Source organism: Mesoplodon mirus (genome assembly GCF_964341445.2).
Source record: "Mesoplodon mirus genome assembly, chromosome: X".
In the NCBI taxonomy this organism is placed as follows: Eukaryota; Metazoa; Chordata; class Mammalia; order Artiodactyla; family Ziphiidae; genus Mesoplodon; species Mesoplodon mirus.
Window position 1 is genome coordinate 102370090 of NC_138981.1, and position 24488 is coordinate 102394577.

Below are 24488 nucleotides of genomic sequence, written 5' to 3' on the forward strand. Positions count from 1 at the left end.
AACAAAAACCTAGCATTATCAAAAAGGCAAAGATATAGTATGAGGAAAAATAGATGTTTTACAGAGAAAACGCAAAACCAGCCTATGATTGTACAATATCACATTACACCATCATCAGGAAAACCAAGCACCAAGGGTTTAAATGAGCTCTGGCACCTCACAGCCTCTCTGAATTTGTTTTTTGCATGAGGCAGCACCCTACTTGGGATTTAAAGGCACAGTTATGTCTAGGTCTGCATTTCTGTTTAAGCAAAGTAGCCCCAAGGTGACAGAGGCAGACACAGTGAAAGGTATACTAAGACACTTCTGGGTTTCCTGAGAAAATGAGCTAGGTACTGTCCAGGCATCCAAAGGGAGCTCTCCATTAGTGGTTAGTGTGTTTGGGGTTGGAATAGAGGGGAAGGACTTGGGGGGAAGTGGTTCACTGGGGAGGTGGGGGCTGTCCAGCCTAGTGACTGTTGAGGTGTGTGTGCCTCCAGGAATGAGGGCAGGGAAAGGCTGCTTCAGTCACTTCAGGCTTCCCGTTAGCAGAAAGTCAGTTGTTCTGTGGCTTTGAGGGTGCAGTCGTGTCTTAGGCTAAAATCTTCTGAAACAGAGACTGCTGAGGGAAACGGACAAGAAACTGGGCTACTCGGAGCTTTCCACCTTAAGGCTGGAGCCAGGGCATAAGACAGCTCTCTAGTGGCCCCAGACTTCCTTGTGGAAGGCTTCCCATCTGCCCCATTGAAAGCACAGCTTTTGGAATCTTCAGAATTTTGAATTTCAACAGGGTCTTAAGTGCTTTAAAAATAGGATATGTATGAAGTGCAGTACACTTCTGAGCAACTAGAGAGGGTCACAGTGGCACTGGGGCAAAAGGTCAAACACTGATGGGCTAACCATCCAGAGGAGTATGATAATCCCCAAGGAATGCTATGCCCCATAGGAAGGTGCTCACTGCTGCCAGACTTGTGACAGGTTGACATGGGGCACGTGGAAAGAGAGCTCTGTATAAGTTGCAGGTGTTGGGAGCCCTCAGGGATACAAAGAAGGTGTTTCAAAGGGCAGTGGGCTGATTGGGGGACTGGCTGTGCAAAATTTTTCTTGGAGACCCAGAATTTTCACTTCTACCACATCTTCTTAGGGGGGCTTTGCAAAGTTTGGAAAAGCAGCCAAAGAACTGAAGCATTTAACTAGGCTCATAAAGCCTAAAAGCCAATCCTTGGACCAAATCATCTGGACATTTCCATTAGGATGAATTTATTAGATCAAGGGAAATGACCACCTCTTAGTTGCTCCAACAAAATGTTTTAGCTTTCTCCCTTCTAAAGCACATTGTTCAAAGTTAAAGTTTTCTCAGTTCGACAGCAGTGCAAACATTTTATATAGTTTTTATAGAGGAAATGCTGGGTTTTCAGATGCTGGCAGTGACTGTACTGAAGGTTAGGCATTCATGGCATCTGTTTCATTCAAATAATTATTAGCTTTAATTCCCCTTTTAAGGCTCTTATGCTTAATAAAAATGGTTACAGTAAATAATTCACTACGTGACATTAATACAGCTATTGGCAATTATCATTTAAAATGCTGATACTCCACCCAGGAGCTATTTATTGCATGATTTTTACTACATGGCTACATGGTTTCATGCTTTGTCTTTCTTCTTGGCCACGGAGAACCAGCCTGGCTCAGTTGGCTTAGCCGGCTGTTGTAGCATGGCTGGGACAGTTGAAGACCTTCTGGTTTCTTTTTCCACAGAAGGTACTTGAAATATCTTCTCATCTTCGAACCTTACTGGAACCATAGCAAATAACACACAAGCAGTAAGAAGCCCCAGAGATACTGAGGTACGTTTATGGGATGCAGTAAAAATTTTCCTCCTTTCAGGTTTCCTCTGGCTTCTAGAAGTCAGTGCATGGGCAATGCCATAGGGTGGTATGTGAAAAGGGTAACACCAATATGGCTAGAGCCACAGGGGCCTGACATGGGAAGGCCTGAGAGAAAATACCTACAGCTATAACTGCCAATCTTTGGGTGGTTATTATTGGATTGTCTTACACTTTTGAAGTGAGATCAGAGAGGAAACATGTTGTATGGTATCTGTTCAGTTTTTTAAATTTCTTATTAGGTAATATTGTTTTTGTTTTGCCAATCCATTATGTTGTGTGAAATGATTGTTGATGACTCAATAGATACACCCAGTAAAAGTCTATATGCTAAATAACATGATATCAACTACTCCTACCTAGCAGCCTCCTTCACTATTCCCCAGTTCTACTCCTTCCCTCATCCTGCTTTACGGTTGATTGACTTAGTGGCTTAGACTCAACCAGTGGTTCTCAACCCTGGCCACACATTAGAACCACCTAGGGCTCTTTTTAAAAATACAAATGCACATACTATTTCCTGAACTAATTGAATTAGAATCTCTAGCAATGGATCCAGGGCCATCTGTAATTTTTAAAAAGTACATCAGGTGATCCTAAAGCACAGTGAGAGTTGAGAACCACTTGATAGGATTACTGTGCCCATGAGACTATTCACAGCTATAAGCAGGTCAGGTGCTGCTGTATCATGGCCAGATGGTGGGTTCCTAATTCCTAGTTTAATTTCTTCATGAGGCGGACTAAGTCAGAGAACAAAGATGCCTCAATATAAATCTATCCTCCCCTCCCCCTGCTCCTTCTGAAAAAAAATATTCCTCTGGCACGTGACTCTACTGATGAGACCCCATTCTGTTCTATCACAGCACAGTGTTTGTTTCAGCTTTCAACATTTCCCCACCTCTCATACCTCTGCTCAGAATACAGAGGGGCTGAAACAAGCCTTTTAAATAGTTAAAAGACAATCCAATACCATTGGGCATTTATAGTGGATTATTTTCCACAGTTTCCCTGGGAATGTAGAAGGTGAGAAAACACCATTTTGCTATGGACTAGAAAGTGGCTTGGTTCTTTCCTCTTGAATACCAGCCACAGGAAAGTTCTAGTGAGTGATCACAATTTTGTTCTGATACAGCTTCCTCGATGGGGTAAAAGACTGGAAGACCCTCTGAAAATTATACATTGGACTGACTTACAGTAGTCATAATAATTGGATTTTCCTAAAACAAGCTAATGTCTGTATCTAATGGAAGAACCATGAGAGAATCATAAGCTGATTTGGGGGAAGAGAGACATGTATTGTCTGAAATTGCAAAAGTTTCACAACTTCTGCCAGGGCTATTTTGGGAGTGGGGGTTGGGGTGTGTTTTTTACCTGTTTTGGTAGACTTCGGTGGCTTCCGTGCCATCTCCTGTCTGTTGACATCAGAAGTGAAAACACTCCTTGGTTGGTTTTCATTTGCAAGGCCAGTTCTCTTTAATACAAAAATCAAAACAGAAAGCTTGTAAGTCCTGACATGAAAACAGCAAATTACTTATTCAGATCACAAGGTGCAAGTCCTGTCCTGGGTATTATAAGTTCAACATTAATCAAAAGAAAAGAGAGAGATAAGGAAAGAAATAGCACAGAAAGCAACTTGGTTCAGAATTTAGGTTCACAAAATCTAAGCTGGTTCAACTTCATCACCTTTCTGAGCTGGGAGAAAAGGCTGTCTAATCATACAAACAGTGTAAACAGGTTAACAAGAGAATTATGTAACTTGACAACAACCTTTTCTCTAGGACTTTACCAGCACTTAACAGAAAGCTAACAGAAATGCGGTGGTCACAAACAAATCTTATCAGTTAACGGACTTGAGTTCCATAGATTTCTACGTAACAAAACCTATTTACATCTGACTTGCGCTCCTTGCATTACAAAGTGATATAACAATAGGTCTTTTCAAGATTGTACAGTTTAAGCTTTTCAAATTAACCTCTCCACAACTGGTCTAAATTAATTAGTTTATATACCTTAGTGTATTTCCCTCTGACAAAGCTTTAACTAAGGTGGACTTTGCCCCCTGTATGATCCTGCTCCCTTAAAAATACTAATAATGAAATGAAAAGATCTTTAAAGCAAAGATTTAAACAGATTTTCACATGATCCCACAACAATTCAGTAAGCACCTAAAAGTATAGGAACTTAGACATCTCGATATGTAAATTTCATTGAGTTTTCTTGAGTCAGTTTTATGTAGTTTTGACAAGAGGGGTTCTCATTCTAAAACTTCCAAAGACATTGAAAATGGGACATTGGAAGCAAGACATCATCCCAGCATGCCTGGGATGCTGGGAGCTGCATGTCTGGGAAAGTTCCCAATGTAAGCTTAATCAGTTGGCTCCAGCACCCTTTTGGAGTGTTTAGTGGGCTGCTCCAGGTCCTACCCCATATCTAGGTTCCTTAGTCTCAGGCTTGGCTCCAGCTCTATTCTTGGTTTTTGGCTCTTTCACGGGAATGTTGGCCTGGAGACTCCCCTGCCTCTGCTTTATCATGGTTATCCAAGCTGGCTCTGAGGTGGCATGATCTGACTGTCGACCAGGAGCTTTTCCTGAGAAAGGAATGAAAGAAGTTAGAACTAAAGTGAGGCAGGGGCTTCCCTGGTGGCGCAGTGGTTGAGAATCCGCCTGCCAATGCAGGGGACACGGGTTTGAGCCCTGGTCTGGGAAGATCCCACATGCCGCAGAGCAACTAAGCCTGTGCGCCACAACTACCGAGCCTGTGCTCCAGAGCCCGCGAGCCACAACTACTGAAGCCCACGCGCCTACAGCCCGTGCTCTGCAACAAGAGAAGCCACCGCAGTGAGAAGCCCACACACCGCAACGAAGACCCCCCAACGAAGCCAAAAATAAATAAATAAAATAAATAAATTTATTTAAAAAATAAATTAATAAAGTGAGGCAGGCAGGGTCTTGAGACTGGCTGGGACCTACCCACAATAATGTCCCAAATGGGGATCCTTGTTAACTGCCAAATGAAAATAAAAAGATAACATATAGAGAAGGGCCCCCTTCTTTTGTGCCCTCCCCACCACTTGGCAAGGCAGGAGTTCCTTGAGTAGATAAGAAGCTGTACTTCAAAGTTTGCAAACCATCCTCTTACTGGTCCCTTTGCCTCCCTTGTCCATCCCTCTTCCTATCCCCATTTCAGGGTAGGACAATAGTTGCCAGGTGGGCTGGGAAAATTCCTAGGAGGCCAGACGCTTAGGTCACTGATGTCATTTCTCTAACTCCAAGGAAAATCTTATTGCATTTGTTACTTCGTGGTCTCTAATGCAAGTGTGTGGTTAAATGGATACGGTTATAGGCATGTACAAGACTGTGTGATGATGAGCCTGAAGGTACAAAGGCTTTGAGAGCGATAAATGCTCAAAAAATCACCTAGCTCTGGATTCTTAGACATTTCAGGTGAGTTAAGAAGCTGTGGAAGTACAAACATTTACAATAAATTAAGATTTCAAGCTGAGGGTCTGAACATAGGGCTCTATTAATGAGCCAGCTTTTAAAATCTACATGGTGGGCTTCCCTGGTGGCGCTGTGTTTGAGAATCTGCCTGTTAATGCAGGGGACACGGGTTCGAGACCTGGACTGGGAGGATCCCACATGCCGCGGAGCAACTAGGCCCGTGAGCCACAACTACTGAGCCTGTGCGTGTCTGGAGCCTGTGCTCCGCAACAAGAGAGGCCGCGATAGTGAGTGGCCCCCGCTTGCCACAACTGGAGAAAGCCCTCGCATAGAAACGAAGGCCCAACACAGCAAAAATAAATAAAGTAATTAATAAACTCCTACCCCCAAGATCTTCAAAAAAGAAAAAAGAAAACCACAGCTTTAAAAATAAATAAATAAATAAATAAATAAAATCTACATGGTGCTGAGGGGAGCATAATCCACATAAAGGTATTTTGAGAAAAGCATAAACTCCTATCTACATGTAAGGTACACGGGGAAAGGGGGATGGGGAGATGGTTATGTGTCCATTACAGAATGTGGACAAATGTCCAGAGGGGACCCCTTTGGGAAACAGAAGGAAGCTTGGTAAAATCTTTTTTCTCACCCTTATACTTCTGTGAGGAAGAGGTTTTTCTCAGTTGGACTCCAAAAACGTTTTCAACAACAGCCCGACTGGTGGATGAATTTGAATGGCTGTTACCTTGATCAGAGTAAGTGCCCCCAGAAGTGGACGTTTGCCAGACAGGAGCACTGGTGAACTTCACAGCTTTGGTAGCAGGAATCAGGATGTTCTTAATGAGGTCTTCAGAGCCTTGGCTGTGTTGCTTGGTTTTGTTTGGAGAAGCTGGGTCTCTCGGTAGGGACCAGCAGCTAGGATCGCTCTCCAAAATGGTTCCCTTAGCAGCAGCACTTTTGGGACTTGAATAAACCTGTTGCTGCTGTTCAGGGGCTGCAGGAGCCTGAAAAGGGTGTCTGGGAGGCAGGTGCTCCCCCGAGCCCCTCCACTCCACAGGTGCACTCACTGGGCCTGTTGAGAAAGTCTGTGGCTGAAATTCAGCCTCATCTTTGGCTTGGCCAGGGTGTCTGCAAGGCAGCTGCTGTTTAGAACTACTCCACCTTACAGGAGTGCTCTCTGAACGTGAGAAGACTTCTTGCAGGCCTTCAGGCCTCCCCAGGCACGGTAAAGGGCTTTTCGTAGGCAGCTTCTTCAAAGAAATGCCTCCCTCAGTATCGGTACCCTTGTAGCCTGAGAAAACTTGGTGCTCGATTTTAGGCCTCGACAAAGATTTGGAAGGTTGATTTGAAGACAGAGGATCCACATAGATTCCCTTCTCAGTAGAAGGCCTCTTTGAAAAGATGTGCTGTACCATGAACTTCATGAACAACTGGAAAAGATTGGGACGCACCAATTGCTTAGATATGCCTTCTTCAACTGCCATGCCCTCTAGACGTGAGGACATTTCCTCAACTTTTAACTTTTTAACTGACCGGGCAGGGTGTCTGGGAGGCAGTGACCTCCCAGAAATGCCCACCTCAACAGCAGCACCCTCAAAACTTGACATTTCCTGGAGTTTAGGTCTTACAGTGGACCAGGAATGTTTGGAAGGCGGCAGCTTGGTAGAAGCACCCCCTTCAATGTCGACACTCTCTGGACCTGCAGAGATTGGTTGTTTGACTACTGGTCTCATCGGGGCCTCAGAAGTCACTCTGGGAGGCCGTGGCTCCATGGGAATGCCCCACTCCACAGCAGCGCTCTCTGGACCTGCAGAGGCTTGTTGCTTGGATGTAGGGCCCACCCAGGACTGGAAAGGGTGCCTGGGAGGCATCTGCTGCACAGAAGCACCCCACGCTCCAGATACATTCTTTGAAGCCCAGGAGACTTGTTTTCGGTCTTTGGGCCTCCCCAAAGCCTGGGAAGGGCGTCCGGGACGCAGATTTTCCTCACAGCTGCTCCAATCCTCAGCCCTCTTGTACTTTTCGACATAACTCTTTGATCCTGTGGAGACTTCATCTTCAGGCTCCCCCAAAGCCTGGGAAGCGCATCTGGGAGCCAGCTGCTCATCAGAACTGGTCATTTGCACTACAAAACCGGATTCTGCGAAGACTTCTTGGCCATCTTTGGACTTCCGCAAAGGCTGGAGGGAGTGCCTGGGAGCCCGCTGCTGCCCAAAGCCACTCCCCTCTTTGGAAGCACCCTCGTAATGCGAAAAGACGGCTTCCACTTCTGGCTTCCCCAAGGCCCGGGAAGAATATCTAGGAGCCCCCCGCCTAGGAGCCTGCTGCTGCTCAGGACCGCTCACTTCCACAGCTGAACTTTCTGATTCTGGGAAGACTTCTTGTTCATTTTTGTGCTTCTTGGAGGGCTGGAAAGCCAGCTGATGCTCAGAACGACTGCCCGCCTCTGAAGTACCCTCTGAATCTGAGGCAATGGCTTCAGCTTTCAGCTCCCCTGAGGACGGGGAAAGGCTTCTGGGAGGCAGCCTCTCTGCAGTAATACCTCCCTGTACCAAAGCTCTCTCGGTATCTGAAATGCTTGCTGTAAAGGCCTGGACAACGTTTCCAGGAGACTTTTCTTTGTAGGTATCTTGAGCTGACTTCATTTTAAATTGGACACTTTTCAAATCAAAGCTGGACGCTTCTTCCTCTTCTGACTGGCTATGAGAAGGATCCATAAACACCTGATGCTCCAGTGTCACTGAGAAAATATCTCGGGTTGTAGAAGGGCTTCCTACCACGGGTTCTTTCTTCTTGGTTTCTGTCTTCTTGGCTTCTGGCTTCTTGGCTCCAGAAGCCCCATCTTCATGGGATGGTGACAGACCACTAACCATGGACTCTTCCATGTCTTCAGGTATGGGTTGTGATGCTGATGCTTTTCTGCCTTCAAAATCTATACCAGCATTTCTCCTTCCCATGTCATCTTTATCTGAAAGCAGCTCCTGAGGAGTAGCGCTTTCTGTTCGTGCCTTTGGGGGCTGCTCCGTGACTTGCTTCTCCAACGGCAGGTGCCAGCAAGGGAAACCCCTGGCAGTCTTACCGGCAGGTGGGGACCCAGCTCCATTACCTAGGCCAAGTGCTCGACTGGATGGTTTAAAGCTTCTTCCTTTGGATTCATGCTCACGTATTTCTGAAGTACTTGAGCCTCTCCTTCCACATTGTCTTCTGTATGCTGCTGGAAATGGGTAGCCCTGGCTCTCAGCAGCATCTCTGTTTGCAGCCTGATCTGTTGTCTTCTGTTCATAAGTCCCAGTTTTGTTTCTCGGTTCCCAGCCTGAGGCACCTGTACCAAATAGAAGTAAGGAAAGGAAAGATGTGTACTTTAAATTTTGTAAAATAAGAATACTCCTCCCTGGCCCAATGGGTACCCATTTGCTATTGAATTCCCTAGCAGGGAGAAGTAGCTATTCAGAACACAGAGAACAACTTGGTCACTATTAGCCTTCTGTGGTGGGAAATTTTTAAATCAAAGTGAAATCCGGTTTTATGAACTGATTCCAAGGTTGGCACATCACCATTAGATGTGAGACACAGCAAAAGGCAATTTTTGAACTTGTAACAACGATTACCTTTTAGGAAACTGACTGGGGCAGGGTGAAGGGAAATTTTACTTCCTACTTAGTATTTCTATTTTCTACTTAATTCTACTTAATTTTTATATAATATGCAGGTATTGCTTTATTTTTTAGAAAGGTGTCAACAGGGGTTATCTGGAAGGTAGGATTATGGCCCCCCATTTCTTCTGCTTTCAACTCTCTTTATTAAAATAATCTGATGTAATATACATGCAAAGCCATTCTTGGAAAGCCTTAACAACTGCCTCGGTCCACAGGCTTCAGGTCAAGCACAAGGCAGCAGTTCTACAGACTGCTTCTCTCCTCTCTAGTACTTTTACTAAGGAACTTATTTTAATCCCCAGGTGGGAGGGCCCTCGGGGGCCTCCCCTCCCTCATCATCCACTGGTCCCTAGCTCCACCTAGTGGTTTCACATCTAGCATATAGTGCTGAGCATGGGGTGCTGTACTCCAAACCACTCCCATGACATGGAAAACCAAAGTTATCTGCCCTCATGGACACTGAATAAGTATTATCCTCTGTGTGTAAAAGTGACAGCTATTAAAAATAAATATGAAAAGAGGATAAAAAGAAAGCAAAAGAAATTGCTCATTTAATTTCTTGTTTTGTTGTTGTTATGCAGAAGAGTTTTGTGGTTTTGTTACTTTTCATGGGAAAACGTATTTAGAGATATCCTGCCTTTGAACCCACATGTGAAATCCTTTGTGGCAAAAATATGAAATAGCTGTTTGACTTAATTTGTGGAACAGGAATTTTGGTTTATCAAGTATTGCTTGAAATTAGATTGGTATCAGCTGGAGCTAACATCCACATCCACACACACACACACACACACACACACACACACAGATTTTCACTCCAGTGGTTTTTGTTGTTTGGGGATTTGATGGGTGTTGGCTGCCAAGGACATCTGTCTGCAGCTGCCCAAGCCCTCTTCGCCCATGGATATGGGAACTGGTCTCACTGTTAACACAAGACCTTTTCTCTCTAATGGAAGAGAAAAGCAAGTTTAAAAAACCAGGGTCTTTTTCGCCAGTTCTGTTATTATTGTCTGGTTCTGTTGCTGAGGGGGAATGCTGAAGGGGAAATCACTGGCTGCCCTCGGATATCTGGGCTCACTGAGGAACTCAGCATGTACATTAGACACAGAATTAAACAAACTTACAAACAAACATAAAACACCTCTCTGGTTGGAAATTCATTTAGGTACAATAGGAATCCAGGTATGACCCTTTACCTAAATCTCACACAAGTGGCAACTGTATTAATTGGGCAGTTTAGATGGATAAACTTGGACAACATTAGTATGCATCTTAAACTGAAGGCTCTCTGAGGACCACCAACAGCAGGCCTGGGTTCCTGTCACATAGCACCATGCCATTAAGCTTGAGGACATGATTCTGAGTGAGGGTGAAGATGTGCCAACCTGTACTGTCTTTTTTCGGCTTCTTTTGGTCAGCTTCTTTCGGTTCGGTTGTTCTTTTCTTTTCTTCAGAAGCCAGTGGAAGGCTTGGCTTCTCCTGCTTTGGTTTTGCCTAAAAGAGGGAAAGAAAGAGCTTGAATCAGACTTAAGTGCTCTGAACCCACCCCTGCATGGTTGCCGAAGAAAAGAGCATCAGGAAAAATGTCCTTACTATCCAAATGGCTCTGTTGGGAGCATAATAATACAATTCATGGAAATTATTTCCAATGGCGCCCATAACCTGGTGATCATTTTACCTGTTGGAAGTGGTTCACCTAGATTTGAGGTTTCTGATCTCTGAGTGATATGCTGCAGGGAGCTCTAGAAAACACCCCAGAAACCACTGACCCACACTGCAAGGCCATAAATCTGAAAATGGGGTTGCTGGGCCTGACAACAATCATACTCTTGGCAACACTGGAATTCTTAAATTTGCTTCACCGGACCTGGGAGCCACATTCGAGTCCTGTTGGCTTCTTTTCAGGGGATTTAGTGAAAGCATGAATTATATCTTTCTAGCTCAAAAGAAGAAAAAGGACTGGGGTTTGGTTAGGAAGGAAGAGAGAAAAAGATGAAGGGCTCAGCCCTCACACTGAAGGGGGTGAAATTGGTTTACTATAATCAAGGTTTTCAGATAATGACAGTGCAGCTTTGGAAATGTCAGAGTTGCACTGCACTGAACAGGGTCTGTAGTTAGCTTTGTGTAAGCCTTTGTGATATGCATCTAAAGGCAAACATACAACTCTTTATGTTCCTACTCGAAGTGCCTATGTAAACAGACACAGCTCAAAATTATTTCCTTTTGAGTGAATGAGGTCAGATAGACCTGGATTCAGATCTTTGCTCCATCATTTACTCTCTGTGTGATCTTGGGCAAATTATTTTCTAAATCTCTGTCCGCATCTATAAATTAAGGATAAGGGGAAACCTCCTGTGGGACTTGCAGACCTAAGAGATTTCAAAGCAGGGAGCCAGTGGCAGCAGCCTCTGTGTCATAAATGTTCCTGGACTCTTTTGTATTCATCCATGTGTCAGGGAGAGAGTCACAAGGAAGAAGTAGATGTCCTGGCCTTGTTAGAGAGCGCTACCCAGGCCTTTCCTCAATTAGGCAGAAGGAAGAAAGTCAGAAAGAAGAGTCACACTAAGTTTCCCTTAGCCAACATTCCCTGTCTTCCAGGTTTGTGGTGAGGTTTCCAGGTGATCATGCATATACAGGATTTAGTGCATAGTAATTGATCAGCCTCTGCTTGACACCAAACCAAGGAGATTCAGGGCCACCGGAACGCCCTCCTAGGCTGGCCACCCTACCAACTGTTCTTTCAACTTATACTTTGTTTTCCTTTTAAAGCTAAACTGTAATGTTTAAGCTAGGGGCAACATGATGGGGTGAAAAGGGTACTGGGCTGGAAGTCAAAAGACTGGGTTCTGGCCTTAGCTCTGCCACTACCGGAGTGTTTGACCCTGGGCATCTATTTGTGCTTTACTGTCCTTCCCTGTAAAATGCTTGTAACTATGAAATCTTTTAATCTTTTCCAGCTCTGATTTACAGCCCTTTACTTATAGCCCAGAGTCACTGAGACTAAAGATTCACCAAAGTGAATCTTCCAGCTAACTGACACATCCTTTAAAATACCAACATCTTTTAATTCTTAGCTTTTAGTAAAAACCTTTTCCAAAGGCATCACTTCCCTATCTTCCTAAATAGGAATCAGGGAATATAGTCCAACTTTTCTTGATGATTTGGATGAATAATGAACATGACCTATTACACTGGATACAGTGTGGCCCTTCTGCTGCTATTGCTACTGTTGCTGCCACCTGCCCCCCTTGTAGTCACCCTAGTGAATTAACAAACCAGGGAGGATGGCAGAAATAGCTGAGAAGCTCTCATGCCTGGGGATGGTAAGGGTTTTACTGCACCACCAAAGATTAGACTTTCTGCCTACAAGCCCAAGATTTAACCTATAACAACCTGACTCAATTCTTGAATTTACTAATAGAGAGTTTATTACATTAAAGCAGGACAAATGTTTAGATTGATGTTAGGAAATATTGACTATAAATAATTTAACTCCATTAACCTATAAAATACATAGTTAGCTTACTCAAGTTAATAGAAAGAGAAAACTACATGTCTTAAAATGTTAATTTTCTTAATTGTAATCCCCAAGGTAACCACTAAGAAAATAATTTTAAAATATATAGAGAAGGGAATGAAAACAGTACACTGAAAAAAATTAATTAAATCCAAAATAAGGTAGTAATGGAAGAACTGAGGTACAAAAAAGATGTAAGATATATAGGGGAAAAAAGAGCAAAACAGAAGAAGTCCTTCCTTATCAGTAATTGCTATGAATGTAAATGAATTAAACTCTCCAATTAAAAGGGCAGAAATTGGCAAGATGAATTTTAAAAACATGATCCACTTATATGCTCTCTACAAGAGACTCGCTTTAGATCCAAAGACACAAATAAGTTGAAAGTGAAAGGATGATTAAAGGGTTTCCAAGCAAATGGTAGCCAAAAGAGAGGTCGGGTGGCTATACTAACATCAAACAAAACAGACTTCAGGTCAAAATTGTTATAGGAGACAAAGATGGACATTATACATTGATAAAAGGGTCAATCCATCAGAAGATAGAACAATCATAAATGTATACACACCAAACAACTGACCCTCTCCTAAATACATGAAGCAGAAATTGACAGGACTGAAGGGAGAAATAGACAGTTATACAATAATAGAGACTTCAGTATCCCACTTTCAATAATGAATAAATAGTTAGACAGAAGAGCAATAAGGAAATAGAGGACTTGAAACAATACTATAAACCAAGTAAAGCCTAACAGGTATATACAGAACATTCCATTCAACGAGAGCATAATACATACTGTTCTGGAATACACATGGAACATTCTCCTGTATAGACCATATGCTAGGCCACAAAATAAATCTTAATAAATGTTAAAAGATTGAAATCATGCAAAGTATCTTCTCTGACCACAACAGAACGAAACTAGAAATCAATAACAGAAGGAAGACTGGAAAATTCACAAATAGGTGGAAATTAAACAACACACCCTTAAGCAACAAATGGGTCAAAGAAGAAATCAAAAGGAAAGTTAGAAAATACTTTGACGTGAATTAATACTAAAACACAACATAACAAAATTTATGTGATGCAGCAAAAGCAGTCCTAAGAAATTTATAGCTGTATATACTTGTTAAAAAAGAAGAAAGATCTCAAATCAATAATCTAACTCTCCACCTTAAGGAACTAGAAAGATAAAACTAAACCCAAAGCTAGCAAAAGGAAGGAAATAACAAAGATTAAAGCAGAGGTAATGAAATAGGGAACAGAAAAACAATATGGAAAATCAATGAAACCAAAAGTTGGTTCCTTGAAAAGTAAAACAAAATTGACAAATCTTTAGCTAGATTGATTAAGAAAAAAAGAGACAAGATACAAATTACTAAAATAAGAATGAAAGGGAACAATTACTACTGACCTTATAGAAATAAAAAGGATTATAAGACAGTACTATGAATAAATGTATAGATAGCCTAGATGAAATGGATAAATTCCTAGACACATTCAAATTACCAGAATTGAATCAAAAAGAAATAGAAAATCTGAATATACCTATAACAAGTAAAGAGATTGAATCAGTAATCAAAACCTCCCAACAAAGAAAAAACCAGGACCAGATGGCTTTACTGGTGAATTCTACCAAACTTTTAAAGGATAATGCCAATCCTTCACAAATATTTCAAAAAAATATGAGGGAACACTTCCTGATTCTATGAGGCAAACATTACCATGATTCCAAAGCCAGATAAAGGCATCACAAGAAAAGAATGCTATAGACCTACATCCCTCATGAATACATGTGCAAAATACTAGCAAACCAAATCCAACAGCATATTAAGGGCAATTATACTTTACGAGCAACTGGGATTTATCCCAGAATTGCAAGGAGATTCAACATATGAAAATAATGATGTAATATATTATGAAAATCAAATGTAATATACCATATTAATAGAAAGAAAGAAAAAATAATATCATCACAATTGATGTAAAAAAAGCATTTTACAAAATCCAATACCCTTTATGTTAAAAGCACCTAACAGGGCTTCCCTGGTGGTGCAGTGGTTGAGAGTCCGCCTGCCAATGCAGGGGACGCAGGTTCGTGCCCCGGTCCGGGAGGATCCCACATACCGCGGAGCAGCTGGGCCCGTGAGCCATGGCCGCTGAGCCTGTGCATCCGGAGCCTGTGCTCCACAATGGGAGAGGCCACAACAGTGAGAGGCCCGCGTACCGCAAAAAAAAAAAAAAAAAAAAAAAAAAAAAGCAACTAGCAAACTAGGGATAAAAAGCATATATGAAAAACCCATAGCTAACATCATACCTGATGGTGAAAGGCTTAATGGTGAAAGCTTTTCCCCTAAGATGAGGAAAAAGACAAAGATGTCTGCTTTTGCCACTTTTATTCAGCAGTCTACTGGAAGTTCTAACCAGAGCAATTAGGCAAGGAAAAGAAAGAAAATGCCTACAAATTCGAAAGGAAGAAGTAAAACTATCCCTCTTTACAAATGACATAATCTTATGTACAGAAAATTCTGTATATAGATATAGTCATTATACTTATAATGAATGATCAGATATGGAATTTCAAAGAGAAATGAAAACTATTTTTAAAAGGAGCCAAATAGAAATTCCCAGAACATATGAAAATTACAATGTCTGGGGAAAAAATTCCCAGATAGATTTTGCATGCTCATGAAAGCAGAAGAAAATACCAAGTAAATTTGTATAGAGAAGTCAACATAAATGACATACTATAAAGAAAAGAAATTAAATGATTAACAAATTTAAAAAAAGAAAATTCTGAAAAATCCCCATAAATCTGTTAGAGCTAATAAATGAATCAACCATAGTTGAAAGATACAAAATCAACACACAAACTCTAGTTGTATCTCTGTACACTCAGAATGAACAACCCAAAAAAGGTAATTAAGAAAACACTTCCATTTACAATAGCATCAAAAAGAATGAACTAATTGGAAATAAATTTAACCAAGGGGTTCAAGACTTGCACACTGTAAACTACAAAATATTGCTGAAAGAAATTAAAGAACTAAAAAAATGAAAAGACATCTCATGTTCATGGATTGGAAAACCTAATGTTAAGATGGTGATACTCCCCAAAGTGATCTACAAATTCAGAGCCATCCTTATCAAAATCCCAATGTGTCTTTTTGAAGATATGGAAAAACTGATAGTAAAATTCATACAGAATTTCAAGGGATCTCGAATAGCCTAAACGATCTTGAAAAGGAAGAATAGAATTGGAGGACTCACACTTCTTGATTTCAAACCTTACTACAAAGCTACAGTAATCAGGACAGTGTAGTACTGGCATAAGCATAGACATATAGATCAATAGAATAGAATTGAGAGTCCAGAAATAAGCCCATTCATCTACGGTTAAGTGATTTGCAGAAGGGTGACAAGACCATTCAATGGAGGAAAGAATAGTCTTTCCAGCAAATGGTGCTGGGACAACTGGATAGCCACATGCGAAAGAATGAAGTTAGACCCTTATCTCACACAATATGTAAAAATAAACTCAAACTGGATCAAAGGTCTAAATATAAGAGCTAAAACTCTTAGAAGAAAACATAGGGGTAAATCTTCATGATCTTAGATTTGGCAATGGTTTCTTAAATATGACACCAAAAGCACAAGTACCAAAAGAAAAAAATCAATAAATTGGACTTCAACAAAAATTTTAAAATTTTATCCAATTTTGTTCTCTGATAAAGTTAAAAAGCAACTCACAGAATGGGAGAAATTTTTTGAAAATCGTATATCTGATAAGGGTGTAGTATCCAGAATATATAAAAAAACTTTTACAACTCAACAACAAAAAAACAAACAACCCCCCAAAAAAAAAAAAAAAAAAAAACCAAACAACCCAATTTAAAAATGGTCAAAGGACTTGAATAGACATTTCTCCTAAGAAGATAATACAAATGGCCAATAAGCATATGAGATGATGCTTCACGTCATTAGTCACTAGAGAAATGCAAATCAAAACCGCAGTGAGATACTTCACACCCACTAGAAACACTGTATATAAAAAAAGGAAAATAACAAGTGTTAGCCAGGATGTAGAGATATTGGAACCCTCATATATAGTTGGTGGGAATGTGAAGTGGTGTAGCTGCTGGGGAAAACAGTTTGGTGGGTCCTCAAAAAGTTAAGTATAGAGTTACCATATGACCCAGCAGTTCTACTTCTAGGTATATACCTAAATGAATTAAAAACAGGTGTTCAAACAAAGACTTGTGTATGAATGTTCACAGCAGCAATAGCCGATGGTGGATAGGACCCAAATGTTCATCAACGGATGAACAGCTAAACTAAACATGGGACCTCCATACAATGGAGTATTATTCAGCCATAAAAATGACTGAAGTACTGATCTGTGCTACGACGTGGATGAACCTCAAAAACATTTGCTAAGTGAAAGAAGCCAGATGCAAAAGGCCATATATTGTATGATTACATTTCCATGAAGTATCCAGAATAGGCAAATCCAGAGACAGAAAGCAGATTAGTAGTTACCAGGGGCTGAGAGGGAGGAGGAATGATGAGTGACTGCTTAGTGGGCCTGGGGCTTCCTCATGCAGGAACCAAAGCTGTTCTGGAACTGGAGAGCGGTGACGGTTGCACAACATTGTGAGTGTACTTAATGCAACTGAATTGTACACTTCAACATGATGAATTTTATGTTATGTGTATTTTACCATGATACAAAATGTTACCTAATTCAATCCTTCCACCAGTTCAGACTGTTCCAGTTTGTCTGACTTAGTGCTATTGTCATAGCCTAGATTCATAAATCAGTGAGCATCCTAATTTGGTTTGAGAGTTTGACGGCCATCTGTCCTGAGCAGGAGCAGAGCCTATGACAGAAGCAAGCATGTCAGCTCCATGACAACAAGGAATGTTAAAGCCTGTGCCTTAACTTTGGTCCTAACCAAATTGTATTTTTGTTGCCATATCTAACTGAAGGCTGCTTCCCTCCATAGAATCTTTTAACATCAAAACAGTGTTTTGTGCTGACTGGCTAATTATCTTCATCATAAATTACCTTTCTGTATACTTTTTAGTCCCCACGGTTAATTGTTCTAAACTCTACTTCACTCTAAAAGCCCTCTCAAGTTCAAAAACAACCAATCAAATTAACCACGCAATAGTATGAGAATGGAAGTGTTGATATGAGCAAAATCTGCTGATTTTCCAGTTGTTGATGGGTATTTTTTGGTTGGCAAAGCTAGACATATGAAATACACATACCTGCCCTCTCGTGTCAAATGACTTTTCATACGAATATGTGTCTATCAAACAATACTACATGCCCTAACCTTTGAGATTTTGGCATTGGAATCTGTAGAGGCTTTACTTCCATAAAAATCTCTATTGTTTTCTTCATGAAATCACTGAAAACATCTGCAAACTTTTTTTTCAGAAATACTGTCTTCCATTGCTTATAAATTACAGTGCTGATTATTTGGTTTGTAGAATTAGACAGAAAATGTAAACCACCAGACAAATCAAAAGCAAGAATGTCAGCTCCTTCCCCAGACATCCCCCTAGTATTGAGCTACAGCAGGAATAAAAGCGTCCCCCACAACCTGAGACTTAGGATGGAGCTAACACTTGCCTTCTTCAATGTCAGGGTCATGTCTGATGAACCCTCCTTTCGTGGGCTCTTCGGTGACTCATCCTCAACAGAGATTTCTTCAAAATCCCTAAAGACTGTGTCAGATCGAATAAGACGTGGGTTGGTCCTGGGTTGGCATGGGTGCTGTGGTGGGATCTGTCAAGGAGGAGGACAGAAGGAAAAAGTTAAAACTTGTGTGCCTTCCTCCAAGTTACTTGTTGCTTAATGACTGAAGGGCTAAGAACCCAAAGTGAAAACAATGAACCAGTACGTACTCAAACCAAAGACGAATAGCCTTGGTTCACTCTCTGGGTTGCTGCACACTTTTGCCAATCCCCAAAGACAGAAACTTCAAATTGCTTGTTTGATCAAAACCAGAATCCTGGTGTTACCTCCTACTGATGCCAACTATAAATCTTGTTTGAGTCTGATTTTTGTTTTGATCTTGGCCCTGTCTTTGGAAGTCCAGATCTTGTGAAGATGAGTCTTTGAGTTATGGTCTGGGCTTGGCATCCAAACTCCAATCCTGATTTCTATCATTCTATCAGTCCAGGAATTGTCTGGATCAAATCTTGACCGTGTTGGCTGCTTATCTTAAGCCTGTCAAGATTGATTTTCTGGGATTTTTAGAAAATCTACAGAACTAGTCCTGGTTAGAACTGGCTTACTAGTTTTCTGAAGTGGATAAAATTGATCATTTGGGTTTACCTTGAGCTTCAGCAGACTGATTTAGTTGATTCCAGTTTGAAGTTCATGGTACACTTGAATTTGAGGCACTGGTCCCTGCCATGGTCCTCTTGATGTGGATCAGAATACCTGATTTTATCATTAACAAATACTGGCTAAGCATGTACAGTGTACCATACCCATTTTAGGCAGTGGGCCTACAGCAATAAACAAAACAAAATCCTTGTTGTCATGGAGCTGACATGCTTGCTTCTGTCATAGGCTCTGCTCCTGCTCAGGACAGACGGCAGTCAAGCTCTCAAAGCCAAAGAAAAGGGGCCACAATGAGTTTCTGCCTGTGGGGTATTCCCAGCCAATGTCTAAGGTGCCCTCTTATTACTACCAGGTCCCACTGGGGGCTCTTGAGGAGAGACCTTGGGGATTAACCATCCCCAAGCCCAATTGTGATAATAATCACTATACTAATGGCAGCTAACTTTTACTGAAGGCTTTACTCTGCTTTAATCTTTATTATTTCCTCCCCCTTGCTAGCTTTGGGTTTAGCTTGCTTTACTCTTTCTAGTTCCTTAATCTGGAGAGCTAGGTTATTGATTTGAGATTTTTCTCCCTGCCAGGCAGGGAGTGCTCTCCATAGATGTATTTCATTCGAACCTTACACTTCTTTGAAAGCATTTGCTCTTGTGGTCTCCATATTACCGATGGGGAAAACCAGGTCTGAGAAATTACATGGCTGGCCCTAACTCTCACAGTGGCAGAGCAAGCACCTGAAAAGGTCTGCTTGTCTTTAAGCCTACGTTCTTAACCAATCCGCACTCCTGTCTCCTAACTACAAGGGCCAGGAGTATGTCCCATACTCAAGTTCAGGAAGTTTAAAGGCAACAGCCAGAAGAGGTGGTGTGCCTGCTTCCTTAGGAAGGGCTGCAGAGGGAGAGTTGGGTCTGTGAGCAATAAGAAAAGCTGCTTTGTAGTCTCAGTTTCTTAAATGACTGAATTCAGTTTGATTCAACAATAAGAAGATGCTAATAATCTGCTATTACCTCTTCTTGTCAATTTGTCCTCAAATAAAAAGAACATGAAACATCTTGAAGAGTAATCTAGGCACCCACATTCATAACACTTCAGATAGGACATCAGATGAAAATTTGCCAGTAGCATATGCTTGTCAGAGATGAATCCATGCGTGTCTACGTACGCACAGCCAGGGTGGTGAAACTCCGAATGGCTCATGAAATCACTTATGGTTCCTTCGGCCGTTCACTCCTCTCCTACTTAGATAACTGTGGTAATTCTAGAGCTAATACATGTCGATGGGCACTGACACCCCCTCTCGGGGGGTGGGGGATGCGTGCATTTATCAGATCAAAACCAAAAATTGGCTCGGTCTTGGTATTTCTAACAAAACTGTATGCCTGGATTTCCTCTCCCACAATCTCCCAGTTGCTCTGAATGTCACTTAATCCATTAAGAATCCTGCTCCTAGGAATGTACAGTGGAGAAAGGACAGTCTCTTCAATAAGTGGTGCTGGGAAAACCGGATAGGGACATGTAAAAGTATGAGATTAGATCACTCCCTAACACCATACACAAAAATAAGCTCAAAATGGATTAAAGACCTAAATGTAAGGCCAGACACTATCAAACTCTTAGAGGAAAACATAGGCAGAACACTCTATGACATAAATCACAGCAAGATCCTTTTTCACCCACCTCCTAGAGAAATGGAAATAAAGACAAAAATAAATACATGGGACCTAATGAAACTTAAAAGCTTTTGCACAGCAAAGGAAACCATAAACAAGACCAAAAGACAACCCTCAGAATGGGAGAAAATATTTGTAAATGAAGCAACTGACAAAGGATTAATCTCCAAAATTTATAAGCAGCTCATGCAGCTCAATAACAAAAAAAACAAACAACCCAATCCAAAAATGGGCAGAAGACCTAAATAGACATTTCTCCACAGAAGATATACAGACTGCCAACAAACACATGAAAGGATGCTCAACATCTTTGCTCATTAGAGAAATGCAAATCAAAACTACAATGAGATATCATCTCACACCAGTCAGAATGGCCATCATCAAAAAATCTAGAAACAATAAATGCTGGAGAGGGTGTGGAAAAAAAGGAACACTCTTGCACTGCTGGTGGGAATGTCAACTGGTCCAGCCACTATGGAGAACTGTATGGAGGTTCCTTAAAAAACTACAAATAGATCTACCATATGACCCAGCAATCCCACTACTGGGCATATACCCTGAGAAAACCATAATTCAAAAAGAGTCATGTACCAAAATGTTCATAGCAGCCCTATTTACAATAGCCCGGAGATGGAAACAACCTAAGTGTCCATCATCGGATGAATGGGTAAAGAAGATGTGGCACATATATACAATGGAATATTACTCAGCCATAAAAAGAAATGAAATTGAGCTATTTGTAATGAGGTGGATGGACCTAGAGTCTGTCATACAGAGTGAAGTAAGTCAGAAAGAGAAAGACAAATACTGTATGCTGACACATCTATATGGAATTTAAGAAAAAAAAATGTCATGAAGAACATAGGGGTAAGACAGGAATAAAGACACAGACCTACTAGAGAATGGACTTGAGGATATGGGGAGGGGGAAGGGTAAGCTGTGACAAAGTGAAAGAGCGGCATGGACATATATACACTACCAAACGTAAGGTAGATAGCTAGTGGGAAGCAGCCGCATAGCACAGGGAGATCAGCTTGGTGCTTTGTGACAGCCTGGAGGGGTGGGATAGGGAGGGTGGGAGGGAGACGCAAAAGGGAGGGGATATGGGAACATATGTACATGTATAACTGATTAAATTTGTTATAAAGCAAAAAAATAAAAAAAGATTAAAAAAAAAAGAATCCTGCTCCTTCAAGGGACCCAACCATTGGCCAAGTCCGTATTTACCCCAGCTTCTATGCAACACTACATGTCAGGACCCTTGACTTAATGCTATCAACCACCCTATCATTTAGGAATGTCACCTTGGCACTTAAGGGAAGTTTCCCACGCAAACATCAATCTGGTTGTTGATGACTCAGCTTCTGTTAACACCCTACTCCATCTTCAGCCCTGTTTCCCAGGGGAGGGACTAAGGGAGCAAACCAAAAGTATGAGGTGTGGGTCCAAACCAGACATTTAAAAAACTTGTCTTTGGGTTACTGTGGTTTTTTCTGCCCCCTTCATTGTGGGAAGAAATGCCCCTAGAATCTTTTTCTTATCTTTTTTTTATTTTAATGGACTATCTCTTCTATAAGAGTCTCTTTGTTTCTGGGACTGAGAGGAGGGAGAGAGGGAGGAGCCCAGGAAACAGTGTTCCCCTTTCTGAATATGAGAAATAACCCCATGGCATTTGCACGTGTGTACCTGGATTTTTGCCGCTGGATGCCAAGGGAGTATAGCTGTGGAGACAAGTGAAAGCTGGTGTTGATGTTTAAAACTGAAGACTGGAAAGTTCATGGAAGTGACTTTTCCTGCTGTAGTGTGAGAGGCCAACAATCTGCTGACCTAGGGGCTGCTTTACAACCATAAGATCAGCGCTACTGGTGACCATCTCAGTGTTTGCTTCTCCACCCTTCATGGCTAATGTACCCAGCAGAACTTCCACACACAGTATGAAAACCAGAGCGAGAGATAGGGGGTCTTAAGCAGACATGTCAGAAATAAGCCCCAGTTACCTCTTGCCAAATGCAAAATAATCAGCTCTCTAGTGGAGAAGAGTCTGACTGAGCAATGGGTAGGGGTAACTGGAGGTAAGAGGCTGTTCTACGTATGTGTTGCATTTTACAGAGACTAAAGATGTACCCTCCTTCCTGTGGAGGCAGGGCCAGAGAAGCTCAACATCTTAGAGACTGGTGTAAGGGAAAGACTATGGGTTTGGAGGTCAACACATTTGGCTCAGAGTTCCGGGTCTACCACTAGCTATATGGGTCAGTTTGAGCAATTTCTTTAATCTCTCTGAATCTTTATTCAATCCTCACGAGCAACCCTTTGAGGTAGATATTACTATTATACCCAACGTAGATGAGGAAAGGAAGGCTTAGAGAGATTAAGCAATCAGCCCAAAGTCTCAGAGCCAATAGTAGCAGAGCAAGGATTCAAGTGTAGGTCTATCTGTCCGACTTTGAACAATTCTCTCCTATTACCTCAGTGATCTTGGAGCCTGAAACCCAGACTCCACTTCTGGGCACATATTGCTGCATAGCTTCAAACACAGCTCCATGCATACTATCAGTCCAAGCTCTAGGCAGACCTCTAAAAACATGAGATCTCTGAGGAAGAAAGAAAAAACATGGGAGTTGGAATGTCTGCACATTAACAGTGGAATGTCACTGTCATAATACTTAAAGCATTCTTGGGGTGTGTAAAGAGGAGTGAATATGGTGATACCAGCCAACACTGTGTGCCGGGCACTAGGTAAGCACATCATGTATTTATTTGTTCTCTCATCAATGTTTACAACAGTGAGGTAGAATCAGCTGAGAAGCAGGTCCAAATTCCTCCCTCCTTGTTTTTTGACAGGAGAGGAGTCGGGAATGGAAGATGAGTAGTCCAATTAGGCACTGATGCTCGAGTTCACTATTACCTGAAGCAGTCTGTCTCTCTGGACCTCTGGAGTGGGGCCTATTCTGCTTCCTGATCTTTCAGACTCAGACTCCAACATGAAGGTGCTGTCATAGGACAGGACTTTGTTCCCCATGCTGCTCTTGGCCCTGGACAGAAAGGAAAAAGTCTTATGAAAGCAGCCAAGGGAACCAAAGGAACCAAAAACACATGCATCAATATGTCTATAATATGGCCTACCATAGACACCTCAGAAGCATATGTGCTGACACAGAAGGTTGTCCGTGAGATATAGAGTGAAAAAAATAAAGAATAGTATGGTCCCATTTAATACATATACGTATATTACATACATATGTAGGTTGTGTTCATAGAGAAAAGTCTGGAAGGATATCCACCATATTGTTAGTGGTGGTTCCCTCTGAGGAATGGCACTAGGAACAGGAGGGGTATTTTCATTTTATACTCTATGTACTTCTGCATAATTTTGATCCTTTTTAATGATCAACACGTACCTTTTTTATATAATAGCTTTACTTTTACTGAGATATAGTTTACCTACCATACAATTCACCATTGAAAGTATACAGTTCAGTAGTGGCAACACTGAGGAAGGGGAGGGAAGACCCTGAATCTTTCTATTATTAAGATGAGAGTTATAAAAGATCTTTCACACCCAGTTTGTCTCTAGTGTTTTGTTTTTTTTTTTTTTTTGATTAAAAATACCACATATGTGCCCAGATCCTGGATACTTTCATCCACCAGGTCTTTTCCTCTTTCACACAAGGGTTCTGCAATATATTTGTCCTATTTTCAAAGTCATCTTATGCACCTACCCTACCCACCTCCAGCTTGCTAAAGCCGGATGGAAAAACCTTCTGATTGTGAATGGAACCAGGTTGATAAGAATTACGTTAGGACAAATCAGGGGAAAGTTAGAAGCAAATGAAAGGCTAAAGGCACAAAACACTCCTTTGGGGATGTGGGAATATATTTCACCTTTTAAAATTTTCAACCAAAGACATCACAAGAAAAGAAAACTACAAACCAATATATCTTATGAATATAGATGCAAAAATCTTCAATAAAATACTAGCCA

General features: G+C 41.5%; 1 protein-coding gene across 1 annotated transcript; it reads right to left on the reverse strand.

The window, feature by feature from the left end:
* Positions 1-1624: 1624 nt before the first annotated feature.
* KIAA1210 lies at positions 1625-23525 on the reverse strand (the record flags this gene model as incomplete). The annotated part of the gene is made up of 8 exons (XM_082610360.1): positions 1625-1773; positions 3237-3336; positions 4289-4452; positions 5910-8627; positions 10347-10455; positions 18120-18275; positions 22972-23097; positions 23412-23525. The coding sequence occupies 8 exons, from the start codon at positions 23523-23525 to the stop codon at positions 1625-1627; spliced, it is 3636 nt and encodes a 1211-aa protein (XP_082466486.1).
* Positions 23526-24488: the final 963 nt, after the last annotated feature.